Raw genomic sequence first — 21,011 nt, forward strand, 5'->3', positions numbered from 1 at the left:
TCCTCTCAACTCCTCATCACCTTCCCCCTCTCCTTCCTGACGTCTCTCCTTCTCCTCCTCTCCCCTTCCTCCCTCTCCGTTCCCCTCTCCCTTTTGCCCCACCCTTCTCCCTCTCCCTCTTCCCTCTTCATCCTCTGCACTTCCCCTCCTCTCTCTCCCTCCCCCTCACTCACACTCCCTTCTCTTTCTTCCCTTTCATCCTCTCTCTACTCTCTCTCTCCCTCTCCCACTATCCGTCCTACCCCTTGTCCTCCTCCCCCGCGACCTCCCAATCCCTCCTCCTTCTCCCGTGCTCCACCTCACTCGCCATTTCCCCTCTTCACTCTCCCAACTGCTTCTCCTCTCTTTCCTCCGTTCATCCCTCTCCCCGTCTTCTCCTCCCTATCCCCACACCTCTTTCCTCTCTCCTCTACCCCTTTTCCTCCTCCTTTTCGCCCTGCCACATTCTCCGCTTCCTGTACCCTCTTATCTTCCCCCACTAACCCACCCACCTCCCCTCTATCTCTCTTTCTCTCTCCTATCTTCCCTCTGCCATCTCTTTCTTCGTCTCTCTCCTCCCTTCCTACCTCTCTCCCCTTCTGCCACCTCTCCACACTCCTCCTCCATCTTCCCTCTTCCCCCTTTCCTTCTCTCCGCTTCTCCCGGTCTCCCTCTCCTTCTCCACACTCGTCTTTCCCCCTCCCCTCTCCCACTCACCTCCTTCGCATTTTCCTTCCTCGTCTCGCTCCTTCCTCCTGCTTCGCGTTAACTACTCACCCCTCCACTCCCACCGCGCCCTCCCTCTGCACACTCCCCATGGCTTCTCTCTCTCCCCTTAACCATTCCCCTCCTCCCTCTCCCTGTCGCCCCTCCCCTCTGCCTTTCCCCATTCCTCCTCCTCTCCCCCCACACACTTTCTCTTACCTCTCTCTCCCCTTCTCCCACCTCTCGCCACACCTCCCCCATCTTCCCTCTTACCCCTTTCCCTCCCCTTCGCCCTTCCGCCTCCCTCACCGCTCCACCGTCTCTCCCCTCCCACTCCCCACTCCTCCTTTCCCCTCCGCTCTCCCACTCCCCTCCTTCGCATTTTCCTTCCTCGCCTCGCTCCTTCCCCTGCTTTGTGCTAACTACTCACCCCTCCACTCCACCGCGCCCTCCCTCTGCACACTCCCATTCGCTTCTCTCTCTCCCCTTAACCATTCCCCTCCTCCCTCTCCCTATCGCCCCTCCCCTCTGACTTTCCCCACTCCTCTTTCTCTTCCCCCCTCACTCACCTTCTCATCCCTCTCTCTCCGCTACCAAATGCACACCGCCCCCCCCCCCACCGCTTTCTCTCTGGCGACTCCTCTACCACTGTCCTCTCTTCCTCCCTGTTCCCTCTGCCGCTTGCCTTCCGCCCTCCCGCCCTCCCTCTCCTTCCTCCCTCTCCCCTCCCCTCCTCGTCTACCCCTCCCTTCCGCTTCGCCCCTCCCCTTCTTCTCTTCCCTTCCTTACCCTTGCCCTTCACTCCCTCTCCCCCTCCTCCTCTCTTCCCTCCTTCCTCTTTTACTCCCCATCCACTTTCATTCCTCCCGTTCTTTCTCCTTCTACTCCCTCTCTCCTATCCTCTCACCTCCTTTCTCTCCCCTCTTTCCCTCTCTCCTTCCTCCTCTACTGGTTTCCCTCCTCCCACTCGACCTCCCACTTTCTCCTTTTTCTCTCCTTTCCTCCTTCTCATCTCCTCCTCCTCTCCTTCTTCCTCCTCTTCCCTTTCCCCTCCTCTCCTCTCTCCTCTCCCCGCCTCTCTTCTCCCCTTTCTCCCTCTCCCCCTCCTTCCCCTCCTCTCTCTCCCCTCCACCTCCCTATTCTCTTCCCCTCCCTCCCCTTCTCGCCCCTTCCCTCCTCCCCGCCCTCTTCCACCTCTCTCTCTCCCTTCCCCTCCCTCTTCTCCCCCCTCCCGCACGCATCTCCATCACGCTTCCCCCCTGTCTTGCCCTCCCCGTCTCCTCCACCCACCTCAGAGCACCGACGGCTGAGGCTGGCGGGGCGGGCCCTCCCGCTGCATGGGCCGAGTGGAGATCCTTTGGCGGGGGCAATGGGGCACGGTCTGCGACGACGACTGGGACCTGGCCGAGGCAGCGGTCGTCTGCCAGCAGCTGGGCTGTGGCACGGCGCTGTCGGCCCCCTCCTCCTCCGCTTTCGGCCAAGGCCCTGGACCCATCTACCTGGACCAGAGGAAATGTCACGGCGACGAACCCTTCATCTGGGCCTGCCCCGGACCTCGCTGGGAAGATCATGACTGCGGGCACAAGGAGGACGCGGGCGTTGAGTGCTCGGTGAGTCCCCCAGAGCAGACAGTCGCGCTAACCCTACACACTGGATTCTTGCTGGGGTCGAGCTTCCATCACCACAGGCCTTTTGTCGCCATGGGGATGGGCCTCGTGTTGCTACGGAGCCTCTGTCGCTCAGGGGATTGTGGCCCGTGTCACTATGAAAATTGGAGCTGGTGTCGATATGGGGATTGGTTCTCGGGTCCCTATAATAATGGGCCTTGTGTTGCCATGGAGATTGGTTTCCATGTCATTACTCGAACGGGGCCCATGCTGCATTGGGGAGGTGCTTTGTGTTGCTATAGGAGTGGCCCCGTGTTTCTGTACGGATAGAGCACACGTGTTCCTATGGGGATAATCCCTTGTTGCTATGGGGACTGCGTCTCGTGTCGTGACAACAAAGACTTTGCTCCCAGATGAGCTCGGCGCCTTTTACGCTCGCTTTGAACATCAAAGCGTGGAAAGCACCATCACGACCTCTCACGGCCCCCGATGACCCAGCAACTTTAGACTCTGAGGCCGAAGTGAGAGCATCCGTCAGGGGAGTAAACCCAATGCGCGGTGCCCGGCCCAGACGAGTATTAAAGACCTGTGCTGATCAACTGGCTGGGTTGTCCACCGATGTCGTTCACCTCACGCGTCGGGCAGTCTGTGTTCTATTCCCTTCTTCTGGCAGGCTTTAATGATACCGGTGCCCAAGAAGAACCCGCCCCAATGACTATCGTCCGGTAACACATGTGTCCACATTGTTGAGGTTGGTGATGAAACATATCAACTCCTGGTCTGAGAAGCGACTTGGATCCGATCCAGTTTGCTCACTGACGCAACAGGCGAGCAGTGGACACCGTTCCGTTGACTCTTCACTCAACCCTTGGAACATCTGCACATCGGGGTGCACCGCACTGACTACAGCTCGGCATTCAATACTGTCATCCCCCTCAAAACTAGCCAATGAGCTCGAAGGCCCAGGCTTCCCTGCCTCCTTGCGCAACTCGATCCTTGATTTCCTTACCCCAGACCCCAGATTGGCAACATTCCCGACCCCCTCCCACAATCACACAAACCACCGCCCCCGCCTCCACAGATGCACCACAAGGGTTGTGTGCTAAACTCCCTGCCCTAATCGCTCCACACTTACCACCGCGAGGCTAAGCGCTGCTCCGACGCCCTGTTTGAGTCTGCTGACGACACCGCTGACGTCGGCCGAATCAGCGCTGGTGGCGAATCAGCGTGCAGGAAGGAAGGAGACTGAAGATCCGGCGGAGGGGCTGCCAGAGCAACAGCCTCTTAGTCGGCGTCAGCAAGGCCACGGGGCTGATTACTGACTTCAGGATGTGGAAACTGGACCCGGTCTTCATCGGGGGTCAGAGGTGGTGAGGGGCGGCGGCTCTAATTTTTTCCGTGTTATCATTTCAGCGGATCTCACCGGGAGTCCGGCACCAAACCCTAACGATTAAAGACCCGACACACCCAACGACCCCAGACTGCATAACTGGTGAAGCCTCTCAGTTCATGCCCGGCTCATTAAGGTTTCAAAAGTTTCAATGGTACATTTAATGTCAGAGAAATGTATACCATGTACATCCTGAAATGGTTCTTCTTCGCAACCATCCACGGAAACGGAAGAGTGTCCCCAAATAATGAACGACAGTTAAATGTTAGAACCCCAAAGCACCCACCCCCCTCCCCACAGCTCCCCTCCCTCCCGCGCATAGGCGGAAGAAAGCAACAATTCCCTCTCCCCCCACCCCCCACCGGCAAAAAAGCATCGGCACCCGCCAACCGAGCACTGATGCGTGAGCAAAGCAATAGCAAAGACATGAAGTTGCGGTTACTCCAGAGACTTCGCGTTTCACCCGGTATTCGACATACCACAGGCTCTCTCTCGCCCTAATAAGGGAGAAGGAGATATTTCCGTTTCACAGCGAGCGGAGAGGTATAACAAACCACTCGCTGGCTTACGATGTTAAAAGTCCGTTACGTCGCTTTTTTTCGAGCTGTGATCCAAGTGGTGTCGGACCACGTTAATGAAAGGCATGGGCCAGATTAAAGTGGCCCCGCTACCCAATCCGCCACAGCCCAACAAGCCTCACAACCTCATCTCTCCCAGCCCCATATGTACATCCACCAGCCCCCGCCCTCAATTCTAACCCTAAGGTCCAAGGGGGCACAAACCCCCACTAACCCTAGGCGCGCTGAGATTAACCCTGGCCACTCCCCACAAACCCAATGACTTGTGCAAGGAGGAAGAAAATCCAATAAAAGCAAGTGTCGGACTCGGTTAATGAAGGCGCGAGCCAGATCAAAGTGGCAGGGTTGCGTGACCCTGAATCTCGAGTGACGAAATCAAGAAGCGCAAGAGGGGCAATTTCCCCACCGCCCGCATGACCTCAACCTTACTTTCTTAGAGGTTTGTGAAGATTTGGCATGGTGGAGCGTATAGTGACTGGCTCCGTTAAAGGGCCTTGGCGGTGGCACGGAAACTCCGATGCCCTTGAACGGAAAGGTAGTGCATCACGGGTAAAGCCCTCCCAACCACCGAGCTCGCCTACAAGGGGCGCTGTCGCAGGAAAGCAGCATCCATCATCCCTACAAGCAAGGTCATGCACTCATCTTGCTGCTGCCATCGGGGAGAAGGAACAGGAGCCGCAGAACTCACACCACCAAGTTCAGGAGCAGTTAATACCCCTCAGCCATCTGGCTCCTGAACCAGAGGAGAAAGCTTCACTTAACTTCACTTGCCCTCTCGCCGAGCTGCTTGCCCAACCTGTGGACTCACTTGCAAGGATTCTTCACGTTGTCGATATTTATTATTATCATTATTAATATTTTTTCTTTGTTTCCCTATTTGCAGTTTTTTTTTTGCGTTTTACACGTTGTCTGGTTGTTCGTCCTGTTGTGCACGGTCTTTCATTGACTCTACTGTTTCTTGTATTCGCTGTGAATTATCATTTTTAAAATCATTTTTATTAATTATTATTAAAGATCAACAAAAAATTGCATCGATGTGATCAGGTCAATATGTACAATGAAGAAGTAAATTAGCAAATAACCGATTAACAAAGCTAACCTTGGGCTTTGGGGCAGCAGCGAATGTTGAATCGCCGCGCCGACTCTCTCGAACCAACGGGTCACTGGGCAGCGATGGGGGTTGGGGGCTGTAGGGTACAGGAATGCCGTCCCATTCTCCGTACACGTCACTCTCAATAATTTGTGTTAAGAATATTTTTTGAAAGAAAAAAAGAAAGAAAAAAAAGAAACCCTACTAACTTAAAAAAAAAATGGGAAAAAAAACCCATTGGGAGCACAACCCCGGAGCTATACGTCATACAAGCTTCCATAAAAGAAAAAAACCAATCCACCAACTCAAATTCATTTGAACAAAAGTCGGAAGGAAACCATATTAATTAAGTCAAATCAAACGATAGTAGCGGGCAAATGAACCCCACCTTGTCTCCAAATCATATCGAGGGTCAAAAGTTCGACTTCTGATTTTCTCCAAACTAAGACATAGCATCACCTGAGAGAAGCATTGTATCAAAGTGGGAGCAGAGGCATCTTTCCATCTCAATAAAATAGCCCTTCTGGCAAATAATGTAACGAATACAATTACATGTTGGTCTGATAGAGAAATACCATGAATATATTGAGGGATTATACCAAACAAAACTGTCAATTTATTTAGTTGTAAATTAATTTTTCAAACTTTAGAAATTGTAGAAAAAGTAGATTTCCAAAAATGTTTCAATACAGAACACGACCAAAACATGTGTGTCAATGTAGCTGTCTCAGTTTTATATCTATCACACTAACTACCAACATTAGGAAACGTTTTAGACAGTCTCTCCATTGTCAAATAGTAACGACGTACGATTTTAAATTGAATTAAAGAGTGACTGCCACAGATCGAAGAAGAGTTAACCAACTTCAAAATCCGCAACCAATCCTTTGTTATCAAGGTCATATTACGTTATCTGTCAGAATCTTGCTTAATCTTAAGTGCAGGGTAATTGTGCTGCTGTAAGAATAATCGCTGTGAATTCCCGCAATAAAATGAATCTCAAGACCGTATGTGGTGTCATACGCTATATGCGCTTTAGATAATACATTTATTTTGAACTTTGAACTTTTACTTGGAAGTTGGCTCCCAAGTCACTATTCGGGTGTGTCTTGCAATGACCTGGGCATGTGTCTTGTTTTGAAATGGCGATTGAGCATGGGCCCGGTGTTGCCACGGGGAGGGGACCCCTGTTGCTATAGGGAGTGGCAGAGTGTTGCTATAGAGATGGGTCACGTGCTGCTATACGTCGCGTCTTATGTTGGTCAGGGAATGTGTCCCTTGCGCTGTTGTGTGGATGGGACCCATCTCGCTGCAGAAAACTCGTCCCTCCCCTTCACCACTCCCCGTGTCCACGACCACGACACACCTCCCTGGCTCCTCGACCTTATTCGAGCCCTGCTGACCCTTGACACCCCGTCTCTCGGGCAGGTCACCGGACTCTCAGACTCTCCGGGGGACCGAATCGGTGCGAGGGGAATGTCGGCGTGCGGGAAGACGGGATCTGGGGCGAGTTGTGCGCAGACACCTGGGACTGGGACCTCGCCCAGGACATCTGCGCGTACCTGGGCTGCCGGAACGCCTCTTCCCTGCACAACGGGTCAGCCCCCACTGTACCGGATCTGTGGACCAGCCGCTGCTTCTACAACCGCAGCTCGCTTCCCGCCTGCTTGGAGCTGCTGCCGAGCGGGAATTGCACAGCACAGGCCTACGTGGTGTGCACAGGTAAATGCAATACCCGAACTCGATTAGCTGACAGGGTAGCAGGGGAGAGAGGATACAGACTCACCTGCTAACACACCCTCTTCTTCCTTCCTTCCCTGTCTTGGTCTCTCCCTCTTCTTCCCTCCCTACTCCCTTCTCTCTCCCCCTCTCCCTCTCCACGCTCATCCGCTCCTCTCTCTCTCTCTCCTTCTCTTCCTCTACGCGCTCAAACTCTGTCTCCTTCTTTCCCTCACTCCCTCTCTCTCACCCTCCTTCGCTATCCCACCTCTCTTTCTCTCAGTCTCCCCCTCTCCTTCTCTCTCCCTTTTTCCTCTTTCTTTCTCTCTCTGTTTCTCTGTCTCTCTCTCTGTCTCTGTCTCTCTCTCTGTCTATCTTTCTCTCACTGTCTGTCTGTCTCTGTATCTCTCTCTGTCTCTCTCTCTCTTTCTCTCTCTCTCTCTCTGTCTATCTTTCTCTGTCTGTCTCGCTCTCTTTCCCTCTGTCTGTCTGTCTGTCTGTCTGTCTGTCTGTCTGTCTGTCTGTCTCTCTCTCTTTCTCTCTCTCTCTCTCTCTCTCAATTTCTCGCTCTCTCGCTCTCACACTCGGAATGTCTACAACATAAGAACATAAGAAATAGGAGCGGGAGTCGGCCATCCGGCCCATCGAGCCTGCCCCACCATTCAATAAGATCATGGCTGATCTGTCCGTAAACTCAACTCCATCTACCTGCCTTTTCCCCATAACCCTTAATTCCCTTACTATGTATAAATCTATCTAACTGTATCTTAAATATATTTAGTGAAGAAGCCTCCAACTGCTTCCCTGGGCAGAAAATTCCAAAGATTCACCACTCTCTGGGAAAAACAATTTCTCCTTTTCTCCGTCCTAAATCTTCTCCCCCGAATCTTGAGGCAATGTGCCCTAGTTCTAGTCTCACCTACCAATGGAAACAACTTTGCTACTTCTCTCTTATCTATCCCTTTCAAAATGCTGTAGTTTTCTCTAAGATCCCCTCTCATGCAACAACTATATTAATTTTATTTTATTTCAGGATCACTTGACTTAACAAAGCCCCATTGGAATGTAACCTCTGTCCCGGACTCTACAGGTACGCTGTTTGGCCAGCTGTTTGGAGAGGGTGGGGAGGGCCAGAGTGCCGGTTCCCCATCTTTGCCCGGTGGACCCTCGGGTTAAGGCGAGACAAGGGTGCAGGGAGGGGAGGGAGAAAGAGGGGAAGAGAGAGAGAGGGAGGGAGAGAGAGAGAGAACGAGAGAGAGAGAGAGAGAGAGATTAAGACCAGATCTCTGCCTCAAACAGAGAGGGGGGGGGGGAGGTGGATAATCATAAAGGTCCCACCCCTCGTATCCTTGAGTTACGTAGAGAGAGGGGCACGGGAGGAACCGGACACGGTTTCAGATTTCTCCACCCACCCCAGTCACGAGAGCGTGAGTCGCCCGTTGTTCCTACCTGCTGGGCACCTGGGTTAGAGAAAAACGAGTTATCAGCCGCGTTTTCAGCTCACCGTCACTCTAGGTGACCAGCCGGAGAGTATATCGGGCAGAGCTCCTGTCCCTAGAACCCTGGGTTATTGAGGAGGGCGGGGAGGGGGCAGTGGGAACGTCGACTCAGACAATGAGAGGCCTGCGTCGGGCATTTTCACACCTTACAAGGCGCAGATTGGAAGTCTGTGCGTGGGGCGCCACTCCTGGCACAGACACGAGAGCGATGTGTGGTTAAGTGCCTTGCTCAAGGGCACAAACACGCTGCCGCAGCCGAGGCTCGAACCGGCGACCTTCAGATCATTAGACGAACGCCTTAACCACTGGGCCACCCGCCAACACAAATCATTGAGAGTGAGGTGTAAAGGGGAACGGGACGGTGTCCCTGTACCCTACACCCCCCATCCCCCATCGCTGCCCAGAGAGTCGACGCGGCGATTCACCATTTGCTCCTGCCCCAAAGCCCGAGGTTAGACGGGTGGGGAGGGCATCAGACAGGGTCCTTGCTCGACAGTGTTGAAAGGAGAGGGAGAGGGGACGGACACACAAACAGTCGGCGTGCGGGTGAGGGATTGTTTACTGCTCTCTGTCCCTCCTCACCGCCCCCCCTCCACACAAATACATGCAGAAAGAATGGATCAGAATCAGACCCCGGCTTCACGAGAAGTTCTCCTTCTCCTCGTCATCGGAGCGCTGGCGATCGTCGTCATCGTGCAGCTCGTCCTGCTCATCATCTGTCACTACCGAGTGAAGCACAGAAGGGGTGCGTATCAATCCGCCCGAAACACCCCTCACCCCCGCGCTTTCCCTGCGCCTCTCCTTCTCCCTATCAGTTTTTACCATTCCCGTTCACCGTTACCCTAAACCCTCGCTGTTTCTGTGAACCCCCCACCCTCCCTGCTCTATACCCCTCCACGTCTCCGTCACCCCCTCCCTCCCGCCGCCGTTACCACTAACCGGTATCCCGACTGACAGCCTCTCTCTCCCTCCAGTGATGCTGTTGGCCCAGCCCAGCCGGACAGAGTCCGTGGTCTCCGCCAACGACTACCGGGATATGTCTGCCACCCTCCCCCGTCACGACAGCCGACCTCCCACCATGAACGGTAGGCTGAGGGCGTCCGCCAGGGCCGTGGGTTAATGGGGGTGTAGGGAGAGCGGCGGGGCGCTCGGAATCGGTCTCTTGTGTGGAACAGTCCCCAGCTGCCGTGTGTGAGTGCGTGAGAGAGAGAGAGGAGGGGTGAGAGACAGAAAGGAAGAAGAGACAGAGAGAGAGAGAGAGAGAGAGAGAGAGAGAGAGAGAGAGAGAGGAGGGGTGAGGGACAAAGAGAGAGAGAGAGAGGAGGAGTAAGGGACAGAGAAGGAGAAAGAGGACAGAAAAAGAGAGGGGGGAGAGATAGAGAAGAGAGAATGGGCGTGTGCATGTTAGAAATGCCTGGGTGACAGACAACGAGAAGCGCGCGGAAGGGGCCACCGTGCCTGGGGCGCGCGCGCGTGAGAGAGGGAGCGAAAGGAACGTCAGCGGGTGTGTGAGAACCTGTGTGTGTGGGGGGGGGTTGTCCGTGCGTGCGCGCGAGTGCGTGTACTCCCACTCACCCGCAGTCGTTCAAGATGTACCGAGGTGCCCGCACTCTTGTACACCATCTCCATTACAACGAGATTCTCTTCGCCATTATAAACCCGTCTCCGTTCTTTACTAACCCGGGCGATCGGGACAATATTCATTGTCCATCTCTACACCTACCGTCCTGGTTTTCCTCCTTTTTTTAATTACTCTCTCTCTCTCTGTCTCTCTCTCTCTCTCTCTCACACACACACATACACACTCAACCACTCTCCCTCCAGTTTCTCTCGGACCCTCTTCGCCCTCCCCTCTCTCTCTCTCTCTCTCTCTCTCTCTCTCTCTCTCTCTCTCTCTCTCACACACACACACACACACACACACACACAACACACACACGCACACGACCACTCTCCCTCCACCTTTCCCTCCGACCCTCCCCCTCTCTCTCTCCCGCTCTCTCTCTCTCTCTCTCTCTCTCTCTCTCTCTCTCTCTCTCTCTCACACACACACACACACACACACACACACACGACCACTCTCCCTCCATCTTTCCCTCCGACCCTCCGACCCTCTCTCTCTCTCGCTCTCTCTCTTTCTCACCCAACCCCTCTCCCTCCAACCCTTCCTCCCCCTTTCCCTCGGACCCTCTTCGCCCTCTCCCTTCCCCTTCCGTCGCAACCCCCCTCCCTTCCCTATCTCTCGCCTCTCTCCCCTTCCCTCACCCTCCCTCCAAAATCGCATCACCCCTCAGCTTTGCGCTTCACCCTGTCCCAGCCGCACCCACCCCCCGCTCCTCAGCCCAGTCTCCTTCCCCCCTGTGACTCACTTTTCCCACTCTATTTCTCTCACTCTCTCCATCTCTTTCTCCCCCTCTCCATTCCTCCTTAAGCGTACATCGAATTGAAGGATGACTATTCAACGGGAGCGTAGCGTCTCGCCACATCAGTGGCGGATGGTGTTGAGCAGACAGCTGGTATACATATTTTTTTAACCCCAGGGCGGAGATGTTCATTACCAAAGGACATGCAATCAAAATGAGAGGGGATGAGTTTAAAGAATGTGCTGCCAGAGTTGGCGGTGGAGGCCGATACGACAGGAGCGTTTCAGGGGAGTTTAGGTAAACAGACGGAAGTGCAACGAATTGCTTGAATAAGGGCATTGCAGAGGCAGAAGCGATGAATTTACTTGAGCGTTTAATTGATAGTTGAATTGTGCGTCCAGTGCCCGATCTTCTTTGTATGTTCATAGAGTCAGAGAAAAGTAGATACAGTAACAGCCCCTTCGCCCCTATCTCTCGGTGGCTGAACCATTTAAACTGCCCCTTTCCCAGCGGCTGGCACCAGGACCGTACCCCTACTATCCATCCATGCACCTGTCCAGATCTTAAACGTTGAAATCGAGCTCGCATGCACCACCCGCGCTCTCACCGCCCTCTGGGGTGCAGAAGATTCCCCTCATGGTCCCCTTAAATTTCTCACCTTTCGCCCTTGACCCATGACCTCTGGTTGTAACCCCACCCAGCCTCAGTGGGAAAAGCCTGCTTGCCTTTCCCCTATCTATACCCCTCATACATTTGTATATATCGCTATCAAATCTCCTCACAATCTTCTACGCTCCAAGGAATAAGTAGAAATAGGCATCCCGTTAGACCATGGATTTGCGCCTTGGAAGGTTTCCAGGGCGCAGGCCTGGGCAAGGTTGTACAGAAGACCGGCAGCTGCCCATGCTGCAAGTCTCCTCACTCCACGCCACCGATGTTGTCCAGGGGAAGGGCATTAGGACCCATACAGCTTGGCACCGGTGTCATCGCAGAGCAATGTGTGGTTAAGTGCCTTGCTCAAGGACACAAACACACTGCCTCAGCCTAGGCTCGAACCAGCGTCCTTCAGGTCACTAGACCGACGCCTTAACCACTTGGCCACGCGCCAGCACTGTTCTAAGGAATAAAGTCCTAATCTATTAAGTCTTTCCTTGTAACTCAGGTCCTCCAACATCCCTGTAAATTTTTATGCACTTTTTTATACCTTATTTATACAGTTCCTGTAAGTAGATGATTAAAACCGCACAGAATAGTCCAAATCATGCCTTACTGGTGTCTTAACAAAGTCAACATAACATCCCATCTCCTGTACTCAGTACTTTGATTGATGAAGGCCAAAGTGCCAAAAGCTCTCTTTACGACCCTATCTACCTGTGCCGCCACTTTCCATGAATTACGGACCTATATTCCCAGATCCCTTTGTTCTACCGCAGTCCTCAGTGCCTCGCCAGGGCATCAAAGGGTATGGGGCGAAGGCAGGGGAGTGGGGATGACTGGAAGAACTGGATCGGCCTATGATTGAATGGCGGAGCAGACTCGATGGGCCGAATGGCCTACTTCTGCTCCTATATCTTATGGTCTTATGGTCTTGTACCTTGGTTGGTCCTACCAAAGTGCAACGCCTCACACTTGCCTGCAGTAAGTTCCATCTGCCAATTTCCCAGCTGGTCCAGATCCCGCTGCAAGCCTTTCTCGCCGTCCACAACATCCCTCATTTTGGTGTCATCTGCAAATTATCCATATCTATCCGAACACTCATATATACGGTCCCTTAGAATGGCTTCCAATAACCTCCTCACTACTAATGTCAGGCTCGCCGGCCTATAATTTCCTAGTTTAGAACCATAGAACCATAGAAACTACAGCACAGAAACAGGCCTTTTGGCCCTTCTTGGCTGTGCCGAACCATTTTCTGCCTAGTCCCACTGACCTGAAACGGACCATATCCCTCCATACACCTCCCATCCATGTATCTGTCCAATTTATTTTTACATGATAAAAAAGATCCCGCATTTACCACCTCGTTTGGCAGCTCATTCCATACTCCCACAACTCTCTGTGTGAAGAAGCCCCCCCTAATCTTCCCTTTAAACTTTTCCCCCCTCACCCTTAACCCATGTCCTCTGTTTTTTTTTCTCCCCTTGCCTCAGTGGAAAAAGCCTGCTTGCATTCACTCTATCTATACCCATCATAATTTTATATACCTCTATCACATCTCCCCTCATTCTTCTACGCTCCAGGGAATAAAGTCCTAACCCAGCGGAACAACACTGGCTATCCGCCAATCATCTGACACCTCACTGAACGCTAAGGATGACTTGAATATCTCTGCTAGCAATCCAGCAGTTTCTGCACTTGCCTCCCATAGGTTCTAGTTTCAATGCTCTGTGGTCTCTGCATTTTGTCCGTTGTTCTAATTTCTACTGGAGAGAAAGGGCCGAGAAGTGGCAGGTGCAATACAGAAGCTTGCGGTCATGCACTCTCGTAGAGGCGTTAACTATATTCTGAATGGGGAGCGCGTTCAGAAATCGGGCGTGCAAAGCGACTGGTGGATCATCCCCTGCAGGTTGAGTCGGTGCTGAGGAAGGCGAACGCGGCGTTAGCGTTCACTTCCAGAGGAGCGGAGTGCAAAAGCAAGGATGCGGTGCTGAACTTTGATCGGTCAGGCCGCACTTGGGTGATTTAGAGCAATGCGGATCTCCTCATCCGAGAAAGGATGCGCCGACGTTGGAGAGGGTTGAGGTTCACGGGAATATCTCTGGGAATGAAAGGGTTAACGGGCTTGGAAAGCCGGGTGGCTCTGGGACTGTACTCACTGGAGCGAGTGTGCGGGGGATCCGATTGAAAATGGTCGGATCTTGAAAGGTCGAGATAGAGTGGATGTAGAGAGGGTGACTCCTATGTTAGAGTTGTGTGGGTATGTCCGACCAGAGGGCACAGCCCCAGAAGAGAATGACGTCTCTTTCGACCAGACATGAGTAGAATGTTTTTTTTTTGCAGAAAGAGGGTGGCGAATCTATGGAATTCATTGTTACGCTCGCCTGTGGAGGTCGGGTATTTTTTTGGCGGGGTGGGGGGGGGGGGTTATATTTAAAGCGGAGGTTGATAGATTCGTGACCAGGAAATGCACCAAAGGTTCAGGGGAGAAGGCAGGGGAATGGGGTTGAGGAAGCTGCGGAGCAGCGTCGTTGGTTCGAATGGCCAACCTCCGCTCCTGGGTCTTATTGCGTGACGGATCTAGTTTGTTTGCTTTTTCTCTCTTTGCTCCGTGTTCTATGCTGCTTCTTCTAAGTCCAAGCACATATGTTCCCTGGTCCATGTTCTGCGGCCTGCGTCCTGTATCCCGTGTCCCCACTGCACCCCCGCGCCTCGTTTTTCCACGGAGACGGCGTACAAGAGCGCGTCCTCTCCATCCCGTCGCAGGTGACGTAGGCGCGTCCGCACAGTGTCACGACGCTCCATGACGCCCGACTGATCGTGGAAGGGTTTGGGGTGGTGGGAGTCAACGACGCCTGGCCTTGGGAGCATGGGGCACAGGGTGGTTGGTATCCCGGAGGAAGTCTGCCCTCCCCTTTCCCCAGCCTCGCTGGAGTTAGGACGGACGGGATAAGAAGGTGAGGGTTTGGGGGGGAGGTGGGTGTTGTCTCGCCTTATGGTGACGCTCAAAGGGAGAGAGGCTGAAGCTTGAAACGGAGAGGAACTGGGGAGACACCCTCCCCGCGAAATGTATCTCCCGCGGAGAGCTGCAGTGCAGCGGGAGGTTCCCGAAAGCGCCTGCGTATCCCAAACAGGGGGTTGCATCAGACGCGGGCAGGGATCACCCTCCCCCACACACCCTCAAATAAACTTTCCTATGTCAACTTTGGGCGTGCCCCAGTTCATGTTTCAGGACCCCCGGCGAACGCATCCGCCAACCGCGACCCGCACTCCATCGATGAGGAGCGCGCCAACTCGGCCCCCAGGACGGCAAAGGACTTCTCCACCTTCAAGGGTAAGGAAACCCCTTTCCCGGGGGTCCTCAGCGCACTGGGAAGGCTTGGTCGGTGACGACTAGGAGAGAGCCGATTACGGGGTGCCGTACTCGGAGGTTAAAAAAAAAGAGCCGGGCGTACAGCATCTTGTGGCAAGGGACAGAGCGAACGATTGCGATCAGAAACCTGGCGCAGTGTGTCAGAGAGAGGTGGGAGATGAGTGGGGAGGGACCCTGCGTCGCGGGGACGACGTCACGGCTGCGCCAGGGTTGGAAGTCTGAGGTTGGCTCGATATTCCAAGAGTTTAGTGTGTGTGTGTGAGAGAGAGACAGGGGTTTGGTGAAGGAATGAAGGAAGGGGTGCTGCGTGTGTGTGTGTGAGAGAGAGAGAGCGAGAGAGAGGGGTTTGGTGAAGAAATGAAGGAAGGGGTGCTGTGTGTGTGTGTGTGTGTGTGTGAGAGAGAGAGGGATTTGGTGAAGGAATGAAGGAAGGGATGCTGTGTGTGTGTGTGTGTGAGAGAGAGAGAGAGAGAGAGAGAGAGAGATGTTTGGTGAAGGAATGAAGGAAGGGGTGCTGTGTGTGTGTGTGTGTGAGAGAGAGAGAGGGGGGTTTGGTGAAGGAAGGGGTGCTGTGTGTGTGTGTGAGAGAGAGAGAGGGGTTTGGTGAAGGAATGAAGGAAGGGGTGCTGTGTGTGTGTGTTTGTGTGTGTGTGTGAGAGAGAGAGAGCGGAGTTTGGTGAAGGAATGAAGGAAGGGGTGCTGTGTGTGTGTGTGTGTGTGTGAGAGAGAGAGAGAGAGGGGTTTGGTGAAGGAATGAAGGAAGGGGTGCTGTGTGTGTGTGTGTGTGTGAGAGAGAGAGAGGGGTTTGGTGAAGGAAGCGGTGCTGTGTGTGTGTGTGTGTGTGTGTGTGTGTGTGGTGTGTGTGTGTGAGAGAGAGAGGGGTTTGTTGAAGGAATGAAGGAAGGGGTGCTGTGTGTGTGTGTGAGAGAGAGAAAGAGAGAGACGGGTTTGGCGAAGGAAGGGGTGGTGTGTGTGTGTGTGTGTGTGTGTGTGTGTGTGTGTGTGTGCGTTTGCGTGAGAGAGAGAGAGAGCAAGGGGTTTGGTGAAGGATTGAGGGAAGGGGTGCTGTGTGTGTGTGTGTGTGTGTGTGAGAGAGAGAGAGAGAGGGGATTGGTGAAGGAATGAAGGAAGGGGTGCTGTGTGTGTGTGGGGCGGGCGATTGGTGAAGGAATGAAGGAAGGGGTACTGTGTGTGTGTGTAGGGGGGGGATTGGTGAAGCAATGAACGAAGGGATACTGTGTGTGTGTGGGGGGGGATTGGTGAAGGAATGAAGGAAGGGGTGCTGTGTGTGTGTGTGTGTGGTGTGTGTGAGAGAGAGAGGGTGAGTGGTTTGTTGAAGGAAGGGGTGCTGTGTGTGTGTGCGTGAAAGAGAGGGGTTTGGTGAAGGAATGAAGGAAGGGGTGCTGTGTGTGTGTGTGTGTGAGAGAGAGAGAGAGAGAGAGAGAGATTTGGTGAAGGAATGAAGGAAGGGGTGCTGTGTGTGTGTGTGCGAGAGAGAGAGAGAGAGGTGGGGTTTGGTGAAAGAAGGGGTGCTGTGTGTGTGTGTGTGTGTGTGAGAGAGAGGGGTTTGGTGAAGGAATGAAGGAAGGGGTGCTGTGTGTGTGTGTTTGTGTGTGTGTGTGAGAGAGAGAGAGCGGAGTTTGGTGAAGGAAAGAAGGAAGGGGTGCTGTGTGTGTGTGTGTGTGAGAGAGAGAGAGAGGGGTTTGGTGAAGGAATGAAGGAAGGGGTGCTGTGTGTGTGTGTGTGTGTGAGAGAGAGAGGGGTTTGGTGAAGGAAGCGGTGCTGTGTGTGTGTGTGTGTGGTGTGTGTGTGTGTGAGAGAGAGGGGTTTGTTGAAGGAATGAAGGAAGGTGTGCTCTGTGTGTGTGAGAGAGAGAGGGGTTTGGTGAAGGAAGGGGTGCTGTGTGTGTGTGTGTGAGAGAGAGAGAGGGGTTTGGTGAAGGAATGAAGGAAGGGGTGCTGTGTGTGTGTGTGAGAGAGAGGGATTTGGTGAAGGAATGAAGGAAGGGGTGCTGTGTGTGTGTGTGTTTGAGAGAGAGAGAGGTTTGGTGAAGGAATGAAGGAAGGGGTGCTGTGTGTGTGTGTGTGTGTGTGAGAGAGAGAGAGAAAGAGAGAGACGGGTTTGGCGAAGGAAGGGGTGGTGCGTGTCTGTGTGTATGTGTGTGTGTGTGTGTGTGTGTGTGTGTGTGTGTGCGTGTGTGTGTGAGAGAGAGAGAGAAAGGGGTTTTGTGAAGGAATGAGGGAAGGGGTGCTGTGTGTGTGTGTGTGAGAGAGAGAGAGAGAGGGGGGATTGGTGAAGGGATGAAGGAAGGGGTGCTGTGTGTGTGGGGCGGGCGATTGGTGAAGGAATGAAGGAAGGGGTACTGTGTGTGTGTGGGGGGGATTGGTGAAGGAATGAAGGAAGGGGTGCTGTGTGTGTGTGGAGGGGGTTGGTAAAGCAATGAACGAAGGGATACTGTGTGTGTGGGGGGGGGGATTGGTGAAGGAATGAAGGAAGGGGTGCTGTGTGTGTGTGGAGGGGGATTGGTGAAGGATTGAAGGAAGGGGTGCTGTGTGTGGGGCGGGATTGGTGAAGGAATGAAGGAAGGGGTGGTGTGTGTGAGTGGGGGGGGGATTGGTGAAGGAATGAAGGAAGGGGTGCTGTGTGTGTGGGGGGGGATTGGTGAAGGAATGAAGGAAGGGGTGCTGTGTGTGTGGGGGGGGGATTGCTGAAACAATGAACGAAGGGATACTGTGTGTGTGTGGGGGGCGATTGGTGAAGGAATGAAGGAAGGGGTGCTGTGTGTGTGTGGAGGGGGATTGGTGAAGGATTGAAGGAAGGGGTGCTGTGTGTGGGGGGGGATTGGTGAAGGAATGAAGGAAGGGGTGGTGTGTGTGTGTGTGGGGGGGATTGGTGAAGGATTGAAGGAAGGAGTGCTGTGTGTGTGGGGGGGGATTGGCGAAGGAATGAAGGAAGGGGTGCTGTGTGTGTGTGTGGGGGGGCGATTGGTGAAGGAATGAAGGGTGGGGTGCTGTGTGTGTGTGGGGGGGGATTGGTGAAGGAATGAAGGAAGGGGTACTGTGTGTGTGTGGGGGGGGATTGGTGAAGGAATGAAGGAAGGGGTGCTGTGTGTGTGTGTGGATGGGGATTGGTGAAGGAATTGAAGGAAGGGGTGCTGTGTGTGTGGGGGGGGGATTGGTGAAGGAATGAAGGAAGGGGTGCTGTGTGTGTGTGTGTGAGAGAGAGAGAGAGGGGTTTGGTGAAGGAAGCGGTGCTGTGCGCGCGTGTGTGTGTGTGTGTGTGTGTGGTGTGTGTGAGAGAGAGAGAGAGTGGTTTGTTGAAGGAAGGGGTGCTGTGTGTGTGTGCGTGAAAGAGAGGGGTTTGGTGAAGGAATGAAGGAAGGGGTGCTGTGTGTGTGTGTGAGAGAGAGAGAGAGAGATTTGGTGAAGGAATGAAGGAAGGGGTGCTGTGTGTGTGTGTGTGAGAGAGAGAGAGAGGGGATTGGTGAAGGAAAGAAGGAAGCGGTGCTGTGTGTGTGGGGGGGCGATTGGTGAAGGAATGAAGGAAGGGGTACTGTGTGTGTGTGGAGGGGGATTGGTGAAGGATTGAAGGAAGGGGTGCTGTGTGTGGGGGGGATTGGTGAAGGAATGAAGGAAAGGGTGCTGTGTGTGTGTGGTGGGGGATTGGTGAAGGAATGAAGGAAGGGGTGCTGTGTGTGTGGGGGGGATTGGTGAAGGAATGAAGGAAAGGGTACTGTGTGTGTGTGGTGGGGGATTGGTGAAGGAATGAAGGAAGGGGTGCTGTGTGTGTGTGTGGATGGGGATTGGTGAAGGAATGAAGGATGGGGTGCTGTGTGTGTGTGGGGGGGATTGGTGAAGGAATGCAGGAAGGGGTGCTGTCTGTGTGTGGGGGGGCGATTGGTGAAGGAATGAAGGAAGGGGTACTGTGTGTGTGTGGCGGGGGATTGGTGAAGGAATGAAGGAAGGGGTGCTGAGTGTGTGTATGGGGGGGGTTGGTGAAGGAATGAAGGAAAAGGTGCTCTGTGTGTGTGTGTGTGAGAGAGAGAGAGAGAGAGAGAGAAAGGGGTTTGGTGAAGGAATGAAGGAAGGGGTGCTGTGTGTGTGTGTGTGTGTGTGAGAGAGAGAGAGAGGTGTTTGGCGAAAGAAGGGGTGGTGTGTGTGTGTGAGAGAGAGAGAGAGAGAGAGAGAAAGGGGTTTGGTAAAGGAATGAAGGAAGGGGTGCTCTGTGTGTGTGTGTGTGAGAGAGAGAGAGGGGATTGGTGAAGGAATGAAGGAAGGGGTACTGTGTGTGTGTGGAGGGGGATTGGTGAAGGATTGAAGGAAGGGGTGCTGTGTGTGGGGGGGATTGGTGAAGGAATGAAGGAAAGGGTGCTGTGTGTGTGTGGTGGGGGATTGGTGAAGGAATGAAGGAAGGGGTGCTGTGTGTGTGGGGGGGATTGGTGAAGGAATGAAGGAAAGGGTACTGTGTGTGTGTGGTGGGGGATTGGTGAAGGAATGAAGGAAGGGGTGCTGTGTGTGTGTGTGGATGGGGATTGGTGAAGGAATGAAGGATGGGGTGCTGTGTGTGTGGGGGGGGATTGGTGAAGGAATGCAGGAAGGGGTGCTGTCTGTGTGTGGGGGGGCGATTGGTGAAGGAATGAAGGAAGGGGTACTGTGTGTGTGTGGCGGGGGATTGGTGAAGGAATGAAGGAAGGGGTGCTGAGTGTGTGTATGGGGGGGGTTGGTGAAGGAATGAAGGAAAAGGTGCTCTGTGTGTGTGTGTGTGAGAGAGAGAGAGAGAGAGAGAGAAAGGGGTTTGGTGAAGGAATGAAGGAAGGGGTGCTGTGTGTGTGTGTGTGTGTGTGAGAGAGAGAGAGAGGTGTTTGGCGAAAGAAGGGGTGGTGTGTGTGTGTGAGAGAGAGAGAGAGAGAGAGAGAAAGGGGTTTGGTAAAGGAATGAAGGAAGGGGTGCTCTGTGTGTGTGTGTGTGAGAGAGAGAGAGGGGATTGGTGAAGGAATGAAGGAAGGGGTGCGGTGTGTGTGTGTGTGTGTGTGAGTGAGAGAGAGATAGAGAGAGAGAGAGAGGGTGGTTTGGTGAAGGAATGAAGGAGGGGATGCTGTGTGTGTGTGGGGGGATTGGTGAAGGAATGAAGGAAGGGGTGCTGTGTGTGGGGGGGGATTGGTGAAGGAATGAAGGAAGGGGTGCTCTGTGTGTGGGGGGGGATTGGTGAAGGAATGAAGGGGGAGTGCTGTGTGTGTGGGGGGGGATTGGTGAAGGAATGAAGGAAGGGGTGCTGTGTGTGTGTGTGTGTGAGAGAGAGAGAGAGAGAGGTGTTTGGCGAAAGAAGGGGTGGTGTGTGTGTGTGAGAGAGAGAGAGAGAGAGAGAGAGAAAGGGGTTTGGTAAAGGAATGAAGGAAGGGGTGCTCTGTGTGTGTGTGTGTGAGAGAGAGAGAGGGGATTGGTGAAGGAATGAAGGAAGGGGTGCGGTGTGTGTGTGTGTGTGTGTGTGAGTGAGAGAGAGATAGAGAGAGAGAGAGAGGGTGGTTTGGTGAAGGAATGAAGGAGGGGATGCTGTGTGTGTGTGGGGGGATTGGTGAAGGAATGAAGGAAGGGGTGCTGTGTGTGGGGGGGGATTGGTGAAGGAATGAAGGAAGGGGTGCTGTGTGTGTGGGGGGGGGATTGGTGAAGGAATGAAGGGGGGAGTGCTGTGTGTGTGGGGGGGGATTGGTGAAGGAATGAAGGAAGGGGTGCTGTGTGTGTGTTGGGGGGGATTGGTGAAGGAATGAAGGAAGGAGTGCTGTGTGTGTGGGGGGGGATTGGTGAAGGAATGAAGGAAAGGGTACTGTGTGTGTGTGTGTGCGGGGGGATTGGTGAAGGAATGAAGGAAGGGGTGCTGTGTGTGTGTGGGGGAGATTGGTGAAGGAATGAAGGAAGGGGTGCTGTGTGTTTGTGTGGGGGGGATTGGTGAAGGAATGAAGGAAGGGCTGCTGTGTGTTTGTGGGGGTGGGGATTGGTGAAGGAATCAAGGAAGGGGTGCTGTGTGTGTGTGTGTGGAGGGGGATTGGTGAAGGAA

At 53.7% G+C, this 21,011-nt stretch overlaps 2 protein-coding genes across 3 annotated transcripts in view; both read left to right on the forward strand.

Annotated features, from left to right (window-relative positions):
- The window catches only part of LOC140207765 (CD5 antigen-like), a 51,288-nt gene extending 49,001 nt beyond the window's left edge, over positions 1–2,287 (forward strand). For both annotated transcript variants that reach the window (XM_072276320.1, XM_072276321.1), the window contains exon 4: positions 1,980–2,287. In XM_072276320.1, coding sequence (XP_072132421.1) covers positions 1,980–2,257 — 278 coding nt within the window. In that variant the 3' untranslated portion in view covers positions 2,258–2,287. The remainder of the gene's footprint in view (positions 1–1,979) is intronic.
- A 417-nt stretch (positions 2,288–2,704) lies between these two features.
- LOC140208071 (uncharacterized) overlaps positions 2,705–21,011 on the forward strand; it is a 52,328-nt gene continuing 34,021 nt past the window's right edge. The window contains exons 1-7 of the mRNA XM_072276596.1: positions 2,705–2,812; positions 3,501–3,651; positions 6,778–7,071; positions 8,102–8,158; positions 9,178–9,312; positions 9,542–9,652; positions 14,808–14,921. Coding sequence (XP_072132697.1) covers positions 2,705–2,812; positions 3,501–3,651; positions 6,778–7,071; positions 8,102–8,158; positions 9,178–9,312; positions 9,542–9,652; positions 14,808–14,921 — 970 coding nt within the window. The remainder of the gene's footprint in view (positions 2,813–3,500; positions 3,652–6,777; positions 7,072–8,101; positions 8,159–9,177; positions 9,313–9,541; positions 9,653–14,807; positions 14,922–21,011) is intronic.

The sequence above is a fragment of the Mobula birostris genome, chromosome 13, assembly GCF_030028105.1.
Source record: "Mobula birostris isolate sMobBir1 chromosome 13, sMobBir1.hap1, whole genome shotgun sequence".
NCBI classification, from domain to species: Eukaryota; Metazoa; Chordata; class Chondrichthyes; order Myliobatiformes; family Myliobatidae; genus Mobula; species Mobula birostris.